The sequence below is a fragment of the Cygnus olor genome, chromosome 14 (genome assembly GCF_009769625.2).
Source record: "Cygnus olor isolate bCygOlo1 chromosome 14, bCygOlo1.pri.v2, whole genome shotgun sequence".
Taxonomy (NCBI): Eukaryota; Metazoa; Chordata; class Aves; order Anseriformes; family Anatidae; genus Cygnus; species Cygnus olor.
In genome coordinates this window covers 12,377,618-12,395,575 of record NC_049182.1, presented here as the reverse complement: position 1 = coordinate 12,395,575, position 17,958 = coordinate 12,377,618, and the positions used below count along the sequence as shown (strand labels likewise).

General features: G+C 52.5%; 3 protein-coding genes across 4 annotated transcripts in view; all 3 read right to left on the bottom strand.

Moving 5' to 3' along the window:
- Positions 1–16,290, bottom strand: part of LOC121077682 (protocadherin gamma-C5-like) — a 177,780-nt gene extending 161,490 nt beyond the window's left edge. Inside the window, exons 1-2 of one of the 2 annotated variants that reach the window (XM_040573090.1) lie at positions 16,165–16,290; positions 8,283–9,015 (exon numbers count right to left, since the gene is read on the bottom strand). In XM_040573090.1, coding sequence (XP_040429024.1) covers positions 8,283–9,015; positions 16,165–16,193 — 762 coding nt within the window. In that variant the 5' untranslated portion in view covers positions 16,194–16,290. Of the gene's footprint in view, positions 1–8,282; positions 9,882–16,164 lie in introns of those variants that run through there. The other variant, XM_040573088.1, reaches the window with a different exon arrangement.
- On the bottom strand, positions 2,766–5,886 carry LOC121077696 (protocadherin gamma-A2-like). Its single transcript, XM_040573102.1, has one exon. It carries the CDS (start codon positions 3,583–3,585, stop codon positions 2,776–2,778), a length of 810 nt encoding a protein of 269 aa, XP_040429036.1. The 5' UTR covers positions 3,586–5,886; the 3' UTR covers positions 2,766–2,775.
- Positions 7,267–17,251, bottom strand: LOC121077693 (protocadherin beta-4-like). The gene is made up of 2 exons (XM_040573101.1): positions 14,522–17,251; positions 7,267–7,375 (listed from the first exon to the last, which is right to left on the bottom strand). The coding sequence occupies exon 1, from the start codon at positions 16,983–16,985 to the stop codon at positions 14,544–14,546; it is 2,442 nt and encodes an 813-aa protein (XP_040429035.1). The 5' UTR covers positions 16,986–17,251; the 3' UTR covers positions 7,267–7,375; positions 14,522–14,543.
- Between the last annotated feature and the right edge of the window lie 707 nt (positions 17,252–17,958).

Here is a 17,958-nt window from a genome sequence, read left to right as displayed (position 1 = left end):
CGATAAATTACACTTTATTTTAAAATATTTTCCATTTGTACGCAAGTACATATATTCTCCACATCTTGACATTTACACATACATACAAATCAATAATTACATTTCTATCAAACTCAAAAGTTAACTCAAGAAGCCCAGCAGTGGGAAACACATCGAAGAGTGCCAAAGACATATCAAAGGCATATCAAAGACATTTAGTTTTTACCAAGTAGCATGCATATATTCGTAGATTTATGAAGGTGCTTAGGTGGGACTGATTAATTTGCTTGCTGCAGACAGAGTTCCAAGTCACATGGTACTTCAGAGGGGCTGGTTTTCTGGCTACAAGGTGAAGAGTTGCCCAATTCTATTAATACTTGAGAATTTATACTGGGAATGGCAAAGAAATTCTGGAAACTAGGTACCCTAAAGCACTATAAAAATTTCCAGAGAGAATTAGAAAAACAATTACAGAAGGAAATTTCCTAGCGCAGCTGTACAAAAAATAGAACCTTTCAGCTTTAGAGAAAGATATGATATGATGGACTTTGACAAACCCGTACAGAAGCTGTCACATAAAAAAACAAAAAAACACATGAGAGAATGAGGAGGTATCTCAACATTTCATATCCAGCACTGCTCTTTCCGCATTTTGCCATGTCCCCGGGTGCCCTAAGCAGCGAGTTTATAACAGGGAAAATACCTGATCTCGTCACCTCCACTTGATAAATGCAGTAAAAAGGTGAAATGAAAATGGAAAACACAAAACCAACCAACCAAAAACGAATAGAAAGAAAGGAAAAAAACCAAACAAAAATAAACAAAAAGTAGAAGAAAAATATACAAACAAACGAAAAAAAAAACAGCACACACACACAAAAAAAAAAGTTAAGAAAACGGAAATACCTGAGAGGAAACTCATCCTCCGTACTCGACAATGTAATTTTCATTAGACGAGGGAGCAAGCGAAACCTCCGAAGACGGCCGGGCCGGGAGGGTGTTGCAGCAGCTGTCGGCCGCCCAGCGCCGCTGGCTCTTGCGCGAGTCGGCGGTGAGCGACACCTCGTGCGAGTAGGAGTGCAGGAAGGCGCGGACGCCGTCGATGCCCACGAAGTGCGAGGCCGGGACGCCGCGCAAGGCGCCGCTGGCCGGCGGCAGCAGCTGCGAGCGGCGCCAGCGCCGCAGGCGCAGCGCCAGCAGCAGCAGCAGGAAGGCGAGGAAGAGGCAGGACACGGCCGCCACGGCCAGCACCAGCCAGCGCGTCAGGCTGCCGGCGGGCTCGGCCGGCGCCGCCGCGCTGCCCAGCTCCGAGAGCAGCTCGGCCACGCTCTCGGCCAGCACCACCGTCAGCGTGGCCGTGGCCGACAGCGCCGGCCGGCCCTGGTCCTTCACCACCACCACCAGGCTGTGCCTGGGCGCGTCGCGGGCCAGCGGCGAGCGCGCCGTGCGCACCTCGCCGCTGTGCAGCCCCACGCGGAAGAGCCCCGGCTCCGTCGCCTTGGCCAGCTCGTAGGACAGCCACGCGTTCTGCCCCGCGTCCGCGTCCACCGCCACCACCTTGGCCACCAGCGCGCCGGGCTCCGCCGAGCGCGGCGCCAGCTCCACGCCCGCCCAGACCGCGCCAGGAGCCGCCGCCGCCGCCGCCGCCGGCGGGTACAGCACCTGCGGCGCGTTGTCGTTCTCGTCCACGATCAGCAGCCGCACCGACACGTTGCTGCTCAGCGCCGGCGCGCCGCCGTCCTCCGCCCGCACCCACAGCCCCACCTCGCGCACCTCCTCGTAGTCGAAGGAGCGCAGCGCGTACAGCGCGCCCGTCTCCGCCTGCACCGACACGTAGGACGAGAGCGGCGCGCCCCGCACACGCCCCTCCGCCAGCCGGTACCGCACGCGCGCGTTCTGCCCCCAGTCCGCGTCCCGCGCCCGCACCGTCAGCACCAGCGCGCCCTCGGCGTTGTTCTCGGCCAGACGGGCGCTGTAGCGCGCCTCCGCGAACACCGGCGCGTTGTCGTTCACGTCCAGCACGCGCAGCGCCAGCACCGCGCTGCTCCGCAGCGACGGAGACCCGCCGTCCGCCGCCCGCACCGTCACGTTGTACTCCGACACCTCCTCCCGGTCCAGCTCCCGCGCCGTCACCACGCTGTAGTAGCTGCCCACCGAGCTCCGCAGGCGGAACGGCACGTCGCCGACCAGCGAGCACCGCACCTCGCCGTTGGCGCCCGAGTCCCGGTCCTGCACGTGCAGCAGGGCCACCACCGTCCCCGACGGCGCGTCCTCCGAGATCTCGCTCAGCGCCGACGACACAGTCAGCTCGGGCGCGTTGTCATTCACGTCGGTCAACGAGATCGTGACTGTAGCTGTGTCTAAAAGCTCCCTGCTATCCCGTGCTTGCACCCTGAATTCCTAGGTGTCGTCTTCCTCGAAGTCCAGACTCCTCACCAGCCTGATCGATCCCGACTCGGGATGCAGGTGGAATATCGTTGAGGCTTCCTCAGTTATTTTCTTCAAAGAGAATTTCACGTTCCCGTTGAGTCCCTCGTCGGCGTCGGTGGCCGTGAGGGTAAGCAGCGTGGAGCCCACGGGCACGTCCTCGGGCACGCGCACCGCGTACACCGCCTGGCTGAACACGGGCGCGTTGTCGTTGGCGTCCAGCACAGACACGCGGATGAGCGCCGTGCCCGTCCGCACCGACTCGCCGCCGTCTCTGGCCCTCAGCACCAGCTCGTGAAATGCCGCCTTCTCCCGGTCCAGCGCCTTGGCCAGCACCAGCTCGGGACGCTTCTCGCCGTCGGCTCCCGCCTACACGGACAGCGAGAAGTGCTCGTCGCCGCTCAGCTCGTAGCTCTGCAAGGAATTCACTCCCACGTCCGAGTCGTGAGAATCGGCCAGGGAAAACCGCGACCCTGGAGTTGTCGTCACGCTCTTTCTCAGTTCCATATCTGCATATCCGAAGCTTGGCGCGTTTTCGTTAATATCTGTGATTTCTACTTCGATGCCGTAGACCTTCATCTCGCCCTCCACGATCACTTCGCAATGCAGCACGCATCGCTCCACCAGCCGGCACAGCTGCTCTCTATCTAGCCTCTCCGCCGTCACCAGGTGGCCGCTGTTCGCAGGCAGAGCGAAATACCGCGTCCTACCTCGGTCCAGTATGTGGGCGCCGCGGTCGCGGAGCGCCGCCAGCTGCAGCGCCAGGTCCTTGGCCACGTCGCCCACGAAAGAGCCCTTAGGCAGCTCCTCGGGCACCGAGTAGCGCAGCTGCCCCCACGCCGCCTCCCACGCCGCCACCAGCGCGCAGCACAGCAGCACTCGCTGCCTCCGGCCCCAGCGCCCTTCTCTCGCCGTCGTTTCCCAGACCGGTCTCCGGCTCCCGCTCTCCCTTTCAGGCCCAGAGCCGTCCCCGCGTTCTCCGCGTTCCTCCCGCCGAGCCTCGTCCCGAACAGCCTGTCCGGGCTTACTGACCCCGCGCCCCTTTTGCCTTGGACCTGGTAGCCCAGCCTTAACCAACAGCGACACTCGCAGCCTCACACAACAACTGCAATCTTGTGCCTCTTCAGCGTCCCGTGTTCGCTCGCGCGGCAGGTCCGCTGCTACTCGCCTGCTGCTCATGAAATAAGGCCTGACACACACCGAACAGCTGTGCCGTCACGGTAGCATGTCTCACCCTAATCGCCATGAAACCATCTCGGAGCACTGAAGACCTCGCGGGGAGATCGAAGTGCCTGGCAATATCTGTACTTAACGGTAACAAGGACCTGGGTGGAGAAGCTTGTATAAAAAACATGGCCAGTTAGAGGAGGAAAATGCTTTTTGTGTGTACTGTCGTCCCACCCCGTCAGCCACAATTCCTTGTTTCCACAACAGAAACGAGTTACTGCACCCCAGAACACACTGTTTAAACGAGGCAGCGGTCTGTGGGACTGACTGTGGGTGGAGACGGCGCTGAGGTACCAGAACCTGGCCTTTGCCTTCTGCCTCTCCTTCTGACAAGTCCTGCCCAGTGCATTGCTTCCTAAATGGCACCTCTTAGGGCCCCCTAGGCAACAATCTTCACTGTTATAGCATTTAAGCTATCAGAAGACCTTCTGAACTGCCTCAGACATGCTGATGTTTGGCTTAGAACAACTGAGAATCAGCAGTTTTACAGCAGGAGGTGCTGGTTCATTTCAATGCCAGTAAGAAAGACACTAAGACTCTGTGAGGTGTCAATCACAATTCCAGTGAATAGAGTGAAGATGATAAGAAGAGATGAGTATGAGTAATCTCATCTCCCTTTAGAGGCTGGGAACCCTGAGTGGCACATCTTCCAAATGGATTCCAGCTACATGCCATGTACCATGCAAACCCCATCTGTAGGAGACTGTGAGTGTCCCCTCATTGGTCATTCAGCCTATTTTAGGGTTTTCTCCAAGAAAGCAACTCTATTCATCATTTCTACCAAAACGTTCTCTCTATACTGTTAGATGAACAGTATACTTCTTCAGTGTAGATGTGACCAGTACAGAGCAAGTAGTGCCTGCAGGCTCTGCTTTTACAAGGAGCTGGAAGAGTTTATCCTGCGACCAAGGGATTATGCAGCACAACACGAAGGCCTTCATCTGCTCAGGTTACCTTTACACATGTTTGGTCACTCCTCAGTGGACAATGGTCTTGTTGTCAGAATCACAAAACCTGTCTTTGGCACATAACTCTTTATTGGGACCCTTGCAGAAGGGCCAGCCTTAGTCTGCTGCAGTTCTTGACAGCAAAGCCTCCCACCGAGAGTAGTTTTTCCTACCAAATGCCCACCTCCTGGTGCTCCCCAGAAATGTCACCAGAGGAAGATATCCAATGACTTTGAGCCATCTGTCAATTGACACTCCTACTTTGCACAAATGCTTTGTGCTCAAAGGTCTTACAATTGCCATTCATCTCTGGAGCTGTTGAGAGAGTCAGAAAGGTCACTGCCCAACATCACCGCTTTCCAGAGGCCTTTGCACACTCAGGGTCCCAGCTAGTGGAAAGGCCACTTTCCTTTGTCCAGCAAGTAACAGGGCTGTGTCACAGTCATATGCTCAGGATCCCAGAATTCCAGAACAGTTGAGCTTGTCAGGGAATCTCTAGAGGTCATCTGGTCCAATCCCTGCTCCAGCAGGGCCACCTAGAACAGGTTGCCAAGGACCAAGTCCAGACAGCTTTGGAAGATCTGTAAGGATGGAGACTCCATAACACCTCTGGGCAACCTGTGCTGATACTCAGACTCCTGCACAGTAAAGAAGTGTTTCCTGATGTTCAGTGGGAACTTCTTCTGTTCCAGGGTGTGTGTGTCTATTTCCTCTTGTCCTGGTGTTGGGCACCACTGAAATGAGCCTGGCTCTGTCTTCCTCTCACCCTCCTTTCAGGTATTTGTATATATAGACAAGTACCCCTGATCCTTCCCTTCTCCCATCTGAACAGCCCTAGCTCTTTCAGCCTTTCCTCATAGCAGAGATGCACCAGTCCCTTCAGCATCTTTGTGGCTATATGCTCGGGTCTTTCCAGTATGTTCATGTCTCTCTGATCTGCACACACTACTACAAGTATGGCCAAACCAGAGTTGAGTTAATGGGTTGGATGGATCACCCCCCTTAAACTCTTGGCAATACTTTGCCTAATCCAACAAAGAACACTCTTAGCCTTCTTTGCAGTGTGGGCCCATTGGCCATGTCCAACCTGTTGTGCAACAGGACCCGGAGGCCCTTTTCTACAAATTGTCTTTCCAGCATGGTAACACCCAGCATGTCCTGGTGCCTGGGGTTGTTAAATAACATATGTTAGGACTTTGGAGTTCTGCTTGGTGAAGTTTTGTCTCATCTGACAACACACAGAAGGTATGCTCTGCCCTGTTAACCAAATCATGAATGAAGAGGATAAACAGAACTGCAACCAGTATTGACACATGGGATACAACAATAGTTCCCAGCATTCAACAGGACTTTGTGCCACTGATCACCACCCTTCTGGGCCCAGCTGCTCTGCCACTTCTTATGCTCAGTGCTCACAAAGCCCATAAGAGGCCTGCCAGCAATTCCCCAGTGCCTACTCTTTTCCTTCAGACACTAGTGGCCACGTCTCCAGGTAGAGGACACGTGACTGCAAAACAATACCTCAATCAAGGAACAAAATTAAAAAAAAAAAAAAAAAAGAACCTAGAATTGGAAAAAAGCCTGGACCCTTTACAGAGATTTCCTGATAAGAACATTACTATGAAGACTCTATCCACAACAGCATCCTTTTTATTGCCAGAATGGCACACGGACACTCATTTCATTTCACATTTACAGACAAGGGTATCCTGGATTAAAAATGATACATTATATAATGCAGCACAACAGAACATGAGGGTGTTTAAATATCCAGTCCAATAACAACTTCTTTCCAACAACCCATTGTTACAGGTTGGGTGTCAGTCCTTCTTAAGGGGAATTCGTAAGACAATGCTTAAACATACAGCCAAAGGAGAAGGGGAAAAAAGGAAAATGTAAGCATTCTAACAAAAATCTGGAAAACCATACCATGATAGCTCTCGACTCTCATTGAGGAATCCCAGCAAGCAGGAATGAAAACAACAACACCAAACTGGATTCTACTTTTAAAATCTATCTTGGTTCTACCTGTAGACAAAGGTCCTCTGAGGCAACGTGTCAAGATGCCCTGCTATCCACCCAAACACAATGATCAAAGTCAAAGTTCTGTATAATTAGAGTCTATGGTGGAATTTTAGTGCTGCTATAGTTTTGAGTCAATCCCAAGCAGATGGACAACTGCAAAGTCTGGCTCTGCATGTTTTCACTATGCCATGGAGAAGATGAGACGGCAAAACTCAATAAAAAACATGCTTCTTGCCAACCAAGGTGGAAGACAATGCAGTGCAAAAGCACATGGTGATGACATATCTCACACAGACAGATCTGGGACTCAGCAAAGAAAGAGAGTAGCACTTGCATCACAGTGAAACATAGGGCTAACACCTTTCTTCCCCACAGACAAGGGAGGAGGGCTATACTGCACTGTCATCTGCCCAACCACAACATTGTGTTTCAGCACAGAATAAAACAGGGTGAGATCTGAGGTCTTTTCTAATAACAAGCACTTAGCCAAGGAGCCTGGATCAAACCTTACTCATGGAGCAGTTTTGAAAAGCCATTAGCAGAGCTGAAACATATCATTGCCTGAAGAAGAAAGGCCTTAGTTTTCTTTTTTCTTTCTTTTTTCTTTTTTTTTTTTTTATTTCTAATATTTTTAGAGGGGTGAAGAAAAACATACATCTGCCTTAGTGTTAGATGGTTGTTCATGCAGCCAATTATAAGATCAGATTTATTTCCAGGAAACAAGACTGTGTTTCATAAGCCAGATCCCTTCCAGCTCCAAGGCATGAAGCCTTTGGCTGGGTGAACTTGCAGCTAGTCAAACGAAAACCCATTGAACTGTCCCATAGATTCTGTCCCAGGGCTGTCCAGGGTGGCATCCCCCATGGAGCTACGCACAGGTCGGAAATGCTCTGGGTCAACACCCCTGCCTGTGCCAGAGTGCTGTGGTGGCAGGCTGGGCAGGATGGGTTTCAGGTACTTGAACTCGCTGTTGCCTGAGCCCGTGGTGAGGTTGATCTCGTAGCAATAGGTGCGGGGCAGGGTCCCAGCAGCAGCCCCATCAGCCAGACTGCATTGCAGGTTGCCTGTACTATACAGCATGTGCCCTCCTTTCAGCTCCTTTCTCTTGCACACCTTGCAAGCAACAAAGACTGTGGCAGATGCGAGGAAGAGGAGGGAGACAAAGACCAGTGAAATGATTAAATAGATTGTCAGGGAGCTGTCTTCATCCTGCACAGCCACCTCCTGCTGTGGCAGGTGTTCCTGTGAGAGGCCGTTGAGGAGGAGTATGCTCAGTGCTGCAGTGGCCGACAGTGGTGGCCTCCCATTGTCACGCACCAGCACTTCAAGCTTCTGCTTCATGGCATCCCTTTCTGTCACTGGCCTCCTCAGCCGTACCTCCCCATTTTGGGTACCCACAGCAAACAGCCCGGGGTCTGTGGCCCTTAGAAGATGGAAGGAAAGCCATGAGTTCTGACCAGAGTCGGCATCAACGGCCACCACTTTGGTGACCAGGTCCCCCACCTCGGACGAGGCTGGCACCAGCTCACTGGATGGCAGGCTGCTGTCCTGTGCAGGGTGCAACACCAGCGGAGCATTGTCGTTCTCGTCCACCACGAGGAGGCAGACGGTGACGTTGGTGCTGAGGGGAGGGGACCCCGCATCGGTGGCACTCACCAGCACCTCAAGCTGCCTCACTTGCTCATAGTCCAGTGGACGCAGCACAAACACATGTCCGTTCTCTGAGTTCACGGAGATGCAGGAGCAGGGGTCCCGCTCTGCAGGGTGCACAGGTCTCAGGGAATAGATCACCTTGGCATTAGGTCCTGCATCTGAGTCCACTGCACTGACAGCCCCAACAAGCACTGCAGGGACATTGTTCTCATGCACATACATGGTGTATGATGTCTGGTTGAAGACAGGGGCATTGTCATTGACATCAGAGATATCCACCGTGAAGGTCTGGGTGGTGGTGAGAGGAGGAGAACCTGAATCTGCAGCTAAGATGACCAGAAGGTACTGAGCTGTCTCCTCACGGTCCAATGTGCTCACGGTCACTAGCTCATAGTAATTTTTATAGGCTGGCCTCAGGGAGAAGGAGAGCTGGTCTTCAAGGGCACAGGTGATCTCCCCATTCACACCAGAATCCTGGTCCCTGACAGTAAAGAGGGCAACCACCGTCCCAGGCTCTGCATTCTCCGGGAGGGGGTTGCTGAAGGAACTGACCACCAGCTCCGGTGCATTGTCGTTCACATCCATCACCTCCACCAACACCTTGCAGAGTGCCGAGAGGCCCCCACCATCTGTTGCTCGCACTCGGATCTCAAATTTCTGTGTGACCTCAAAATCCAGGGGTTTTGTGACATGAATTTCACCACTCATGGCATCGATTGTGAAAGGCAAGTGGCTCGCACTGATTGCTTGGCTGAACCCGTAGGAGATGTCACCATTATGTCCCATGTCTGGATCAGTGGCTATAATTCTGAGAATCACAGAACCCATTGGGGCATTTTCCAAAACTTGACCAACATACACATCCTGAGTAAAGATGGGAGCATTGTCATTTACATCCAGAACTACAATGTGGATTTGGGTGGTCCCACTCCTAGGTGGAGAGCCACCATCTGTAGCAATGAGACTGAAAAGCAGCTCTGGCTGCTCCTCTCTATCTGGACGCTTTTCCAATACAAGTTCGACATAGATGTCACTGTCACCTTTAATCCGAGGAGAGACACTGAAGTACTCATTCTCGGGAGCGATGCTGTAAGCCTGGATGCTGTTGCTGCCAACGTCCAGGTCCTGAGCCGCTTCCACAGGAAAACGCGAGCCAGGGTCACTCGTTTCCAGGATCTGAAAAGTGACTCGTTCCTCGGGAAAGACCGGCGAGTGGTCGTTGACGTCCTCCACGGCCACCTCGACCCGAAAGAACTGCAGCGGGTTTTCGAGCAGGAGCTCGAAGGCGAGCGTGCAGGTAAGCGAGCGGCCGCACATCTCCTCGCGATCGAGCCGCTCCGCCAGGACGAGGCGGCCGGTGGCGCGCTCTAAGCGAAAGTGCTGCCGGCCGGCCGGTGAGGCAATGCGTGCCCGGCGAGCCGAGAGCTGCGCCGGGGTCAGCCCCGCGTCCTCCGCCACGTTGGCCACCACGGAGCCGCTCTCCCCCTCCTCGGCTACGGAGTAGCGGATGGGCTCGCAGCGAACGCGCGGCACGCACAGCAAAGCACACACACAAAGCACTTGCCTTGCAGACGCCATGGCGGGGCGGCGGACACCCTCCGTCTGCCGCAGTTCTCCGCGGGAAGCGGCGCCCGGCAGCAGCGCGGCGGGAAGCGGCGGGCGCCCTCCCTCGCGGCCTCCCTCTCTCCCTCTCGCCGAGGTCGGCTGGCGGCCCGCAGCGCGGCCGTCCGGGACCGCCAGCGGATGCTGCGGAGGACGGCGCCGAGGACCGCTCGCCGCCGCCTCCCGGCTGCGCTGTGCCGCCCTGCGCTGGGCTCGGCCGCCTCCCCGCCCGCAGCCGCTCGCCGCCGCCTTGGCCAGGAGCACCACCCTGCGGCCCGCGGCGGGACTGCTCCGGGACGGGACGCGCTCCTGGCCGCCGTCTCAGCCTTTGCCAAACGCCGGCGTGCTCACAGAGCTTGCCTGCAAACAACATCGCTACAAGGACTCTCCCAACAGCAGCAGCCTTTTTATTTGTGGCAGGAATCGCGCTCGGGTGTTCTTTCCAGGTCACCTTTACAGGAAAGCGCGTCCTGCTTGGCGGTGAAGCGGCTTATGACTGCAGTGCAAAGCAGCGTGAGCTTTTCCAAATGTTCAGTGCCATACCACCGTCGTTCCAAAAACCTGTTCACCTGTTCTTCCTGTGGTGAAAGTCCTTCTTCAGGGGAATAGGAAACACAATGCTCAAACACAACTCATACAGGAAAAAGAAAGGGAAAAAGGAGAATGAAAGCTTTCTAAAACTATGGAACTAATACCATTAAAAATCATGTCATGACTGCACTCTCGTCAGATGAAGAACCTACAGGAAATGGGAAGGAAAATGATGGGATAAAACTGGTTGACTGTATTTAAGTTTGTCTAGGGACAGAGTCGTCATTCATTTACCTTAGAATCCAGACAAACAGAAGTTCACAGTGCTTTATAGCTACAGTCGATCCCAGCATCATTAGTGCGTCTAGAGCTTTGAGGCAATCTCCAAGAGACAGCCAACCCTCCTTTTCTAAACTACAGGGATCACTGGTTGTGCACGTTTTTTCTGTCCCCTGGAGATGACAGCACTCAGTCTAAGCACCTCTCTTGCTGGCTAAGCTGGAGGAACACACATCACAAATACACACTGGGCCACGCATCTCAGACAGGGAGATCGAGGACCCAGCTAAGAAAGAGAGCAGCACTCGTATTGCATTGACACACAGGACTCACACCATCCTTTCCCTGCTGACTTGGGGACATGGCTAAAGTGTATTACATTAGCTTGACTGTCTTTCCTTTTAAGGAAGGATGGCCAAGCTGCATTGCCATGAGAATGATCTTTGCCCAATCTCACCCTTGTGTTACATCCCAGAAAAAGACAGGGTGGGGTCCACAGTGCTCCATAACAAGCAGGACAAAGAATTTAAGGAGCCATAGAATTTTACTAGACAAAGAACTTAACGAGCTAATTTAAAGAGCCAAACCCTACTAATGAAGCACTTCAGAAAAGATATTGTCTGAGATGAAACATATCATTGCCTGAAAGACATAGACTTCAGTTTCTTTCTTTTTATTGTATTTTTTAAAATTTATTTATTTTGGAACGGTGAAGAAAATCATACATATGACTTCTCAGAAGGTCGTTTGCGAGGCCAATTACAAGTGCATATTTACTCTCCAGAAAAAAAAAAAAAAGAAAAAAAAAAAAAAACAACATACACCTAAGTGTCATGAGCTAGATCCCTTCCAGCTCTAAAACACTAGACAGAGTCTGGCCTCACCGGTGGTGAACAGAGGAGAAGGATGACTTCCCCTGACCAGCACATGATACTCCGTTGACTTGCTCACAATACTCTGCTGATGCAACCTGAGACATCATTAGCCTTCTTTATGGCAAGGGCATGCTGCTGGCTCAGGTTTAACTTGGTGTCCAATGGGACCCCCAGCGCCTTTTCCACGAGGCTGTTTTCCTGGAACATGCGATTGTTCCTGCTCATAAAAGGACTTTGCACCTCTCCTTGAGGTATTCCGTGAGGGTCCTGACAACCCATTTCTCCAGGTTCTCCAGGTCCTTTCAATGACAGCAACACCATCTGCTGTAGCCAACACTCCCCTCCACCACCCCCACACCTGTTTTACAGCACCTGCCAACTTACACGGGATAAATTCTGTCCCATCAGTGTTATTTATAAGGACATTAAAAAGGAATGCAATCAGTAGTGACCCATGGGGTACACCAAGAGTTCCTGGCGTCCAAACGGATTTTGTGCCACTGATCACCACCCTTCGGGGCCCAGCTGCTCAGCCATTTCTTATGCTCAGTGCTCACAAGGCCCACAGGAAACCTTCCAGCAAATCCCCGGTACCTACTCTCATCCTCCAGGCAGTAGTGGCCACACATCCAGGTAGAGGACACATGCACCCATAACAATACCTCAATTAAAGAACACCCCCAAAAATAAATAAATACTTCCCAGTTGTAGAAAAAAAAAGAAAAGGATCCTTTACAGAGCTTTCCTGCAAAGAACATTACTACAAAAACTTTCTTCAAAACAGCATCATTTTATTGCCAGTATTTCGCAAAGAGCAACCCCAGCTCACGAAAAACTTCAGAAAAGACAATATAAGAGCTTAAACATATAATTCCCTGAAGGACAGAGACTTTAGTTTCTTTCATTTCATTTATTTCTTTATTTATTTTGGAGGGGAGGAGAAAATTACATTTTCCTTAGTGTTAGAGGGTCATATGTGAGTGCAGTTACAAGTGTACATTGACTCTGCAGGAAACAAGGGTAAGTGTCATGAGCTAGATCCCTTCCAGCTCTAAAATGCTAGATAGGGTTTGGCCTCACCATCTGTGAACAGAGGGGAAGGAAGACTTTCATTCACCTGCTCAAGATACTCCCTTGACCAGCACACAGTATTCTGCTGATGCAACCTTAGACATCGTTAGCCTTCTTTATGGCAAGGCCACACTTTTGGATCAAGTTGAACTTGTCTCCACAGTACCCCTAGGCATTTTACACAAGGCTGCTCTTCTGGAACATGGGATTGTTCCTCCCCAAGAGAAGGACTTTGCACCTCTCCTTGTGGAATTCCATGAGGCTCCTGTCAGCCCTTTTCTCCTGGTTCTTTCAATGACAGCAGCACCCCCTGCTGTAGCCAACACTGACACCTCCTCCCCACACACTCCCATTTTATAGCACCTGCCAACTTACAGAGTTACACTCTGTCCCATCATTGGGATTATTTATAAGGACGGTAAACAGGAATGCAACCAGTATTGACCCACGATGTACACCAAGATTTCCTGGCATCCAACCGGAATTTGTGCCACTGATCACCACCCTTCTGGGCCAAGCTGCTCCACCACTTCTTATGCTCAGTGCTCACAAGACCAACAAAAGGCGTTCTAGCAAATCCCTGGTACCCACTCTTTCCCTCCAGGCACCAGCGGCCACATCTCGTGGTAACGGATATGTGCCCCTATTACAAAACCTCAGTCAAGGAACCATATAATAATAAACCCCTCCCAGAATTTGGAAAACTAAAAATGTGTGCTTTACAGAGCTTTCCTAGAGAGAATATTACTACAAAGATTCTCTCCACAACAGCATCCTTTTTATTGCCAGAATGGCACTCAGGCATTCATTTCATTTCACTTTTACATACAAGGGTACACCAGCTTAAAAATGATATGGTGTGTAATGCAGCACAACATAACATGAGGGTGTTTAAATATCCAGTCCAATAACAACTTCTTTCCAACAACCCATTGTTACAGGTTGGGTGTCAGTCCTTCTTAAGGGGAATTCGTAAGACAATGCTTAAACATACAGCCAAAGGAGAAAGAGAAAAAAGGAAATTTTAAACATTCTAATGAAAACCTGGAAAAATATGCCATGATAGCAATTCACTGCAATTGAGGAAATCCCGTAAGCAAGAATGAAAACAATAATACCAAGATGAGTTTCCCTTTTGAAAGTTTATCTTGATTCCATCTGCAGACAAAGGTCCTCTGAGGCAATGTGTAGACTTGAATTTCAATCCACCCAAACACAATGATCACGGTCAAAGCTCTGTATAATTACAGTCTATGTTGGAATACTTAGTGCTGCTATAGTTTTGAGTCAATTCCAAGCAGATGGACCACTGCAAAGTCTGGCTCTCCACATTTTTGCTGTACCGAGGTTAAGATGACAAGGCGGAACTCAGTACAAAGCATGCTTCTTGCCAATCGAAAGGGAAGACAATGCAGTGCAAAAACAAATGGGGCTCACGTCTCACGCAGAGAGATCCAGGATTCAGCAAAGAAAGAGAGTAGCACTTGCACTGCAGTGAAACACAGGGCTAATGCCTTTCTTACCTTGCGGACAAGGGAGAAGGGCTATACTGCACTGTCATCTGTCAAACCACAACATTGTGTTTCAGCACAGAATAAAACAGGGTAACAGCCAAGGTTTTTCCTAATGGCAAGCACTTAGCCAGGGAACCTGGATCAAAACTTCCTCATGAAGCAGTTTGGAAAATACAATATCAGAGCTGAAACATATCACTGCCTGAGGAAAAATGCCTTAGTTTTCTTATATTTTTTTATTTCTAATCCTCTTGGAGGGGTGAAGAAAAACATACATCTGACTCAGTGTTAGAGGGTCACATGTGAAGCCAATTATAAATGCAGATTTAATCTCCAGGAAACAAGACCGAATATCATTAGCCAGATCCCTTCCAGCTCCAAGGCATGAAACCTTTCACTGCATGGACTCAGTCCTAATTAAAGGGAAGCCCATTAAAGTGTCCAACAGATGGTGGACCAGAGATGTCCAGGGCTCCATCCCCCATGGAGTTAGGGACTGGTGGGAAATCCTCTGTGTCATCAACACCCCTGCCTGTGCCAGAGTGCTGTGGTGGCAGGCTGGGGAGGATGGGCTTCAGGAACTTGAACTCGCTGTTGCCTGAGCCCGTGGTGAGGTTGATCTCGTAGCAATAGGTGTGGGGCAGGGTCCCAGCAGCAGCCCCATCAGCCAGACTGCTCTGCAAGTTGCCTGTGCCATACAGCACGTGCCCTCCTTTCAGCTCCTTTCTCTTGCACACCTTGCAAGCAACAAAGGCTGCGACAGATGTGAGGAAGAGGAGGGAGACAAAGACCAGTGAAATGATTAAATAGATTGTCAGGGAGCTGTCTTCATCCTGCACAGACACCTCCTGCTGTGGCAGGTGTTCCTGTGAGAGGCCGTTGAGCAGGAGTATGCTCAGTGCTGCAGTGGCCGACAGTGGTGGCCTCCCATTGTCACGCACCAGCACCTCAAGCTTCTGCTTCATGGCATCCCTTTCTGTCACTGGCCTCCTCAGCCGTACCACCCCATTTTGGGTACCCACAGCAAACAGCCCGGGGTCTGTGGCCCTTAGAAGATGGAAGGAAAGCCACGAGTTCTGACCAGAGTCGGCATCAATAGCCACCACTTTGGTGACCAGGTCCCCCACCTCGGACGAGGCTGGCACCAGCTCACTTGATGGCAAGCTGCTGTCCTGTGCAGGGTGCAACACCAGTGGGGCATTGTCATTCTCGTCCACGACAAGGAGGTGGACAGTGACATTGGTGCTGAGGGGAGGGGACCCCGCATCGGTGGCACTCACCAGCACCTCAAGCTGCCTCACCTGCTCATAGTCCAGTGGACGCAGCACAAATACATGTCCGTTCTCTGAGTTCACGGAGATGCAGGAGCAGGGGTCCCGCTCTGCAGGGTGCACAGGCCTCAGGGAATAGATCACCTTGGCATTGGATCCTGCGTCTGAGTCCACTGCACTGACAGCCCCAACAAGCACTGCAGGGACATTGTTCTCTCTCACATACATGGTGTATGATGTCTGGTTGAAGACAGGGGCATTGTCATTGACATCAGAGATGTCCACCGTGAAGGTCTGGGTAGTGGTGAGGGGAGGAGACCCTGCGTCTGCCGCTGTGACAACCACAAGGTACAGAGCTATCTCTTCCCTGTCCAATGTGCTCATTGTCACCAGCTCATAGTAATTCTTATAGGCTGGCCTTAGGGAGAAGGAGAGCTGGTCTTCAAGGGCACAGGTGATCTCCCCATTCACACCAGAATCCCGGTCTCTCACAGCAAAGAGGGCAACCACTGTCCCAGGCTCTGCATTCTCAGGGACCGGGCTGCTGAAGGAACTGACCACTAGCTCCGGTGCATTGTCGTTCACATCCACCACCTCCACCAACACCTTGCAGAGTGCCGAGAGGCCCCCACCATCAGTTGCCCGCACACTGAGCTCATACTTCTGTATGGCCTCAAAATCCAGGGGCTTTGCAACTCGAATTTCACCACTCGTGGTGTCAATTGTGAATGTGGATTGGATGTCCCCCAGAACATTGCTGAACCTGTAGGAGATGTCACCATTAAGCCCCATGTCTGGATCGGTGGCTACAACTCTGAGAACCACAGAGCCTGCTGGGGCACTTTCCAAAACCTGACCAACATACACGTCCTGAGTAAAGATGGGAGCGTTGTCATTTACATCCAGAACTACAATGTGGATTTGGGTGCTCCCGCTCCTAGGTGGAGAGCCACCGTCTGTAGCAATGAGACTGAAAAGCAACTCTGGCTGCTCCTCTCTGTCTAGAGGCTTTTCCAAAACCAATTCGACGTGCAAGTCAACCTCACTCCGTTTCCGAATAGAAACACTGAAGTACTCATTCTCGGGAGCGATGCTGTAAGCCTGGATGCTGTTGCTGCCAACGTCCAGGTCCTGAGCCGCCTCCACAGGGAATCGCGAGCCAGGGTCGCCCCTTTCCGGGATCTGAAAAGTGACTCGTTCCTCGGGAAAGACCGGCGAGTGGTCGTTGACGTCCTCCACGGCCACCTCGACCCGAAAGAACTGCAGCGGGTTTTCGAGCAGGAGCTCGAAGGCGAGCGTGCAGGTAAGCGAGCGGCCGCACATCTCCTCGCGATCGAGCCGCTCCGCCAGGACGAGGCGGCCGGTGGCGCGCTCTAAGCGAAAGTGCTGCCGGCCGGCCGGTGAGGCAATGCGTGCCCTGCGAGCCGAGAGCTGCGCCGGGGTCAGCCCCGCGTCCTCCGCCACGTTGGCCACCACGGAGCCGCTCTCCCCCTCCTCGGCTACGGAGTAGCGGATGGGCTCGCAGCGAACGCGCGGCACGCACAGCAAAGCACACACACAAAGCACTTGCCTTGCAGACGCCATGGCGGGGCGGCGGACACCCTCCGTCTGCCGCAGTCCTCCGCGGGAAGCGGCGCCCGGCAGCAGCGCGGCGGGAAGCGGCGGGCGCCCTCCCTCGCGGCCTCCCTCTCTCCCTCTCGCCGAGGCCGGCTGGCGGCCCGCAGCGCGGCCGTCCGGGACCGCCAGCGGATGCTGCGGAGGACGGCGCGGAGGACCGCTCGCCGCCGCCTCCCGGCTGCGCTGCGCCGCCCTGCGCTGGGCTCGGCCGCCTCCCCGCCCGCAGCCGCTCGCCGCCGCCTTGGCCAGGAGCACCACCCTGCGGCCCTCGGCGGGACTGCTCCGGGACGGGACGCGCTCCTGGCCGCCGCCTTTGGCAAACGCCGGTGTGCTCACAGAGCTTGCTTGCAAACAACATCGCTACAAGGACTCTCCCAACAGCAGCAGCCTTTTAGTGGCAGGAATCGCGCTCGGGTGTTCTTTCCAGGTCACCTTTACAGGAAAGCTCGTCCTGCTTGGCGTTGATGCGGCTTATGACTGCAGTGCAAAGCAGTGTGAGCTTTTCCAATTGTTCAGTGGCATACCACCGTCGTTCCAGTAACCTGTTCTTCTTCCTTTGGCGACAGTCCTTCTTCAGGGGAATAGGTAACACAATGCTCCAACACAGCTCATACAAGAAAAGAGAAAGGGAAAAAGGAGAATTAAAGCTTTCAAAAACCATGGAATTAACTCATGAAAAATCATGTCAGGACTGCACCTCTCGTCGAATGGAGAAACTAGAGCAAGTCGGAAGCCATACGATGGTATGAAACTGGGAGAGCCTTTTAAAGTTTATCTAGGGACTAATCATCGTTCATTTACCTTAGAATCCAGCCAAACAGAAGTTCACAGTGCTTTATAGTTACCACTGATCCCAGCATCGTGAGTGCTTCTAAAGCTTTGAGGCAATCTCCAGGAGACAGCCAACCCTCCTTTTCTAAACCAAAGGGATCTCTAGTTG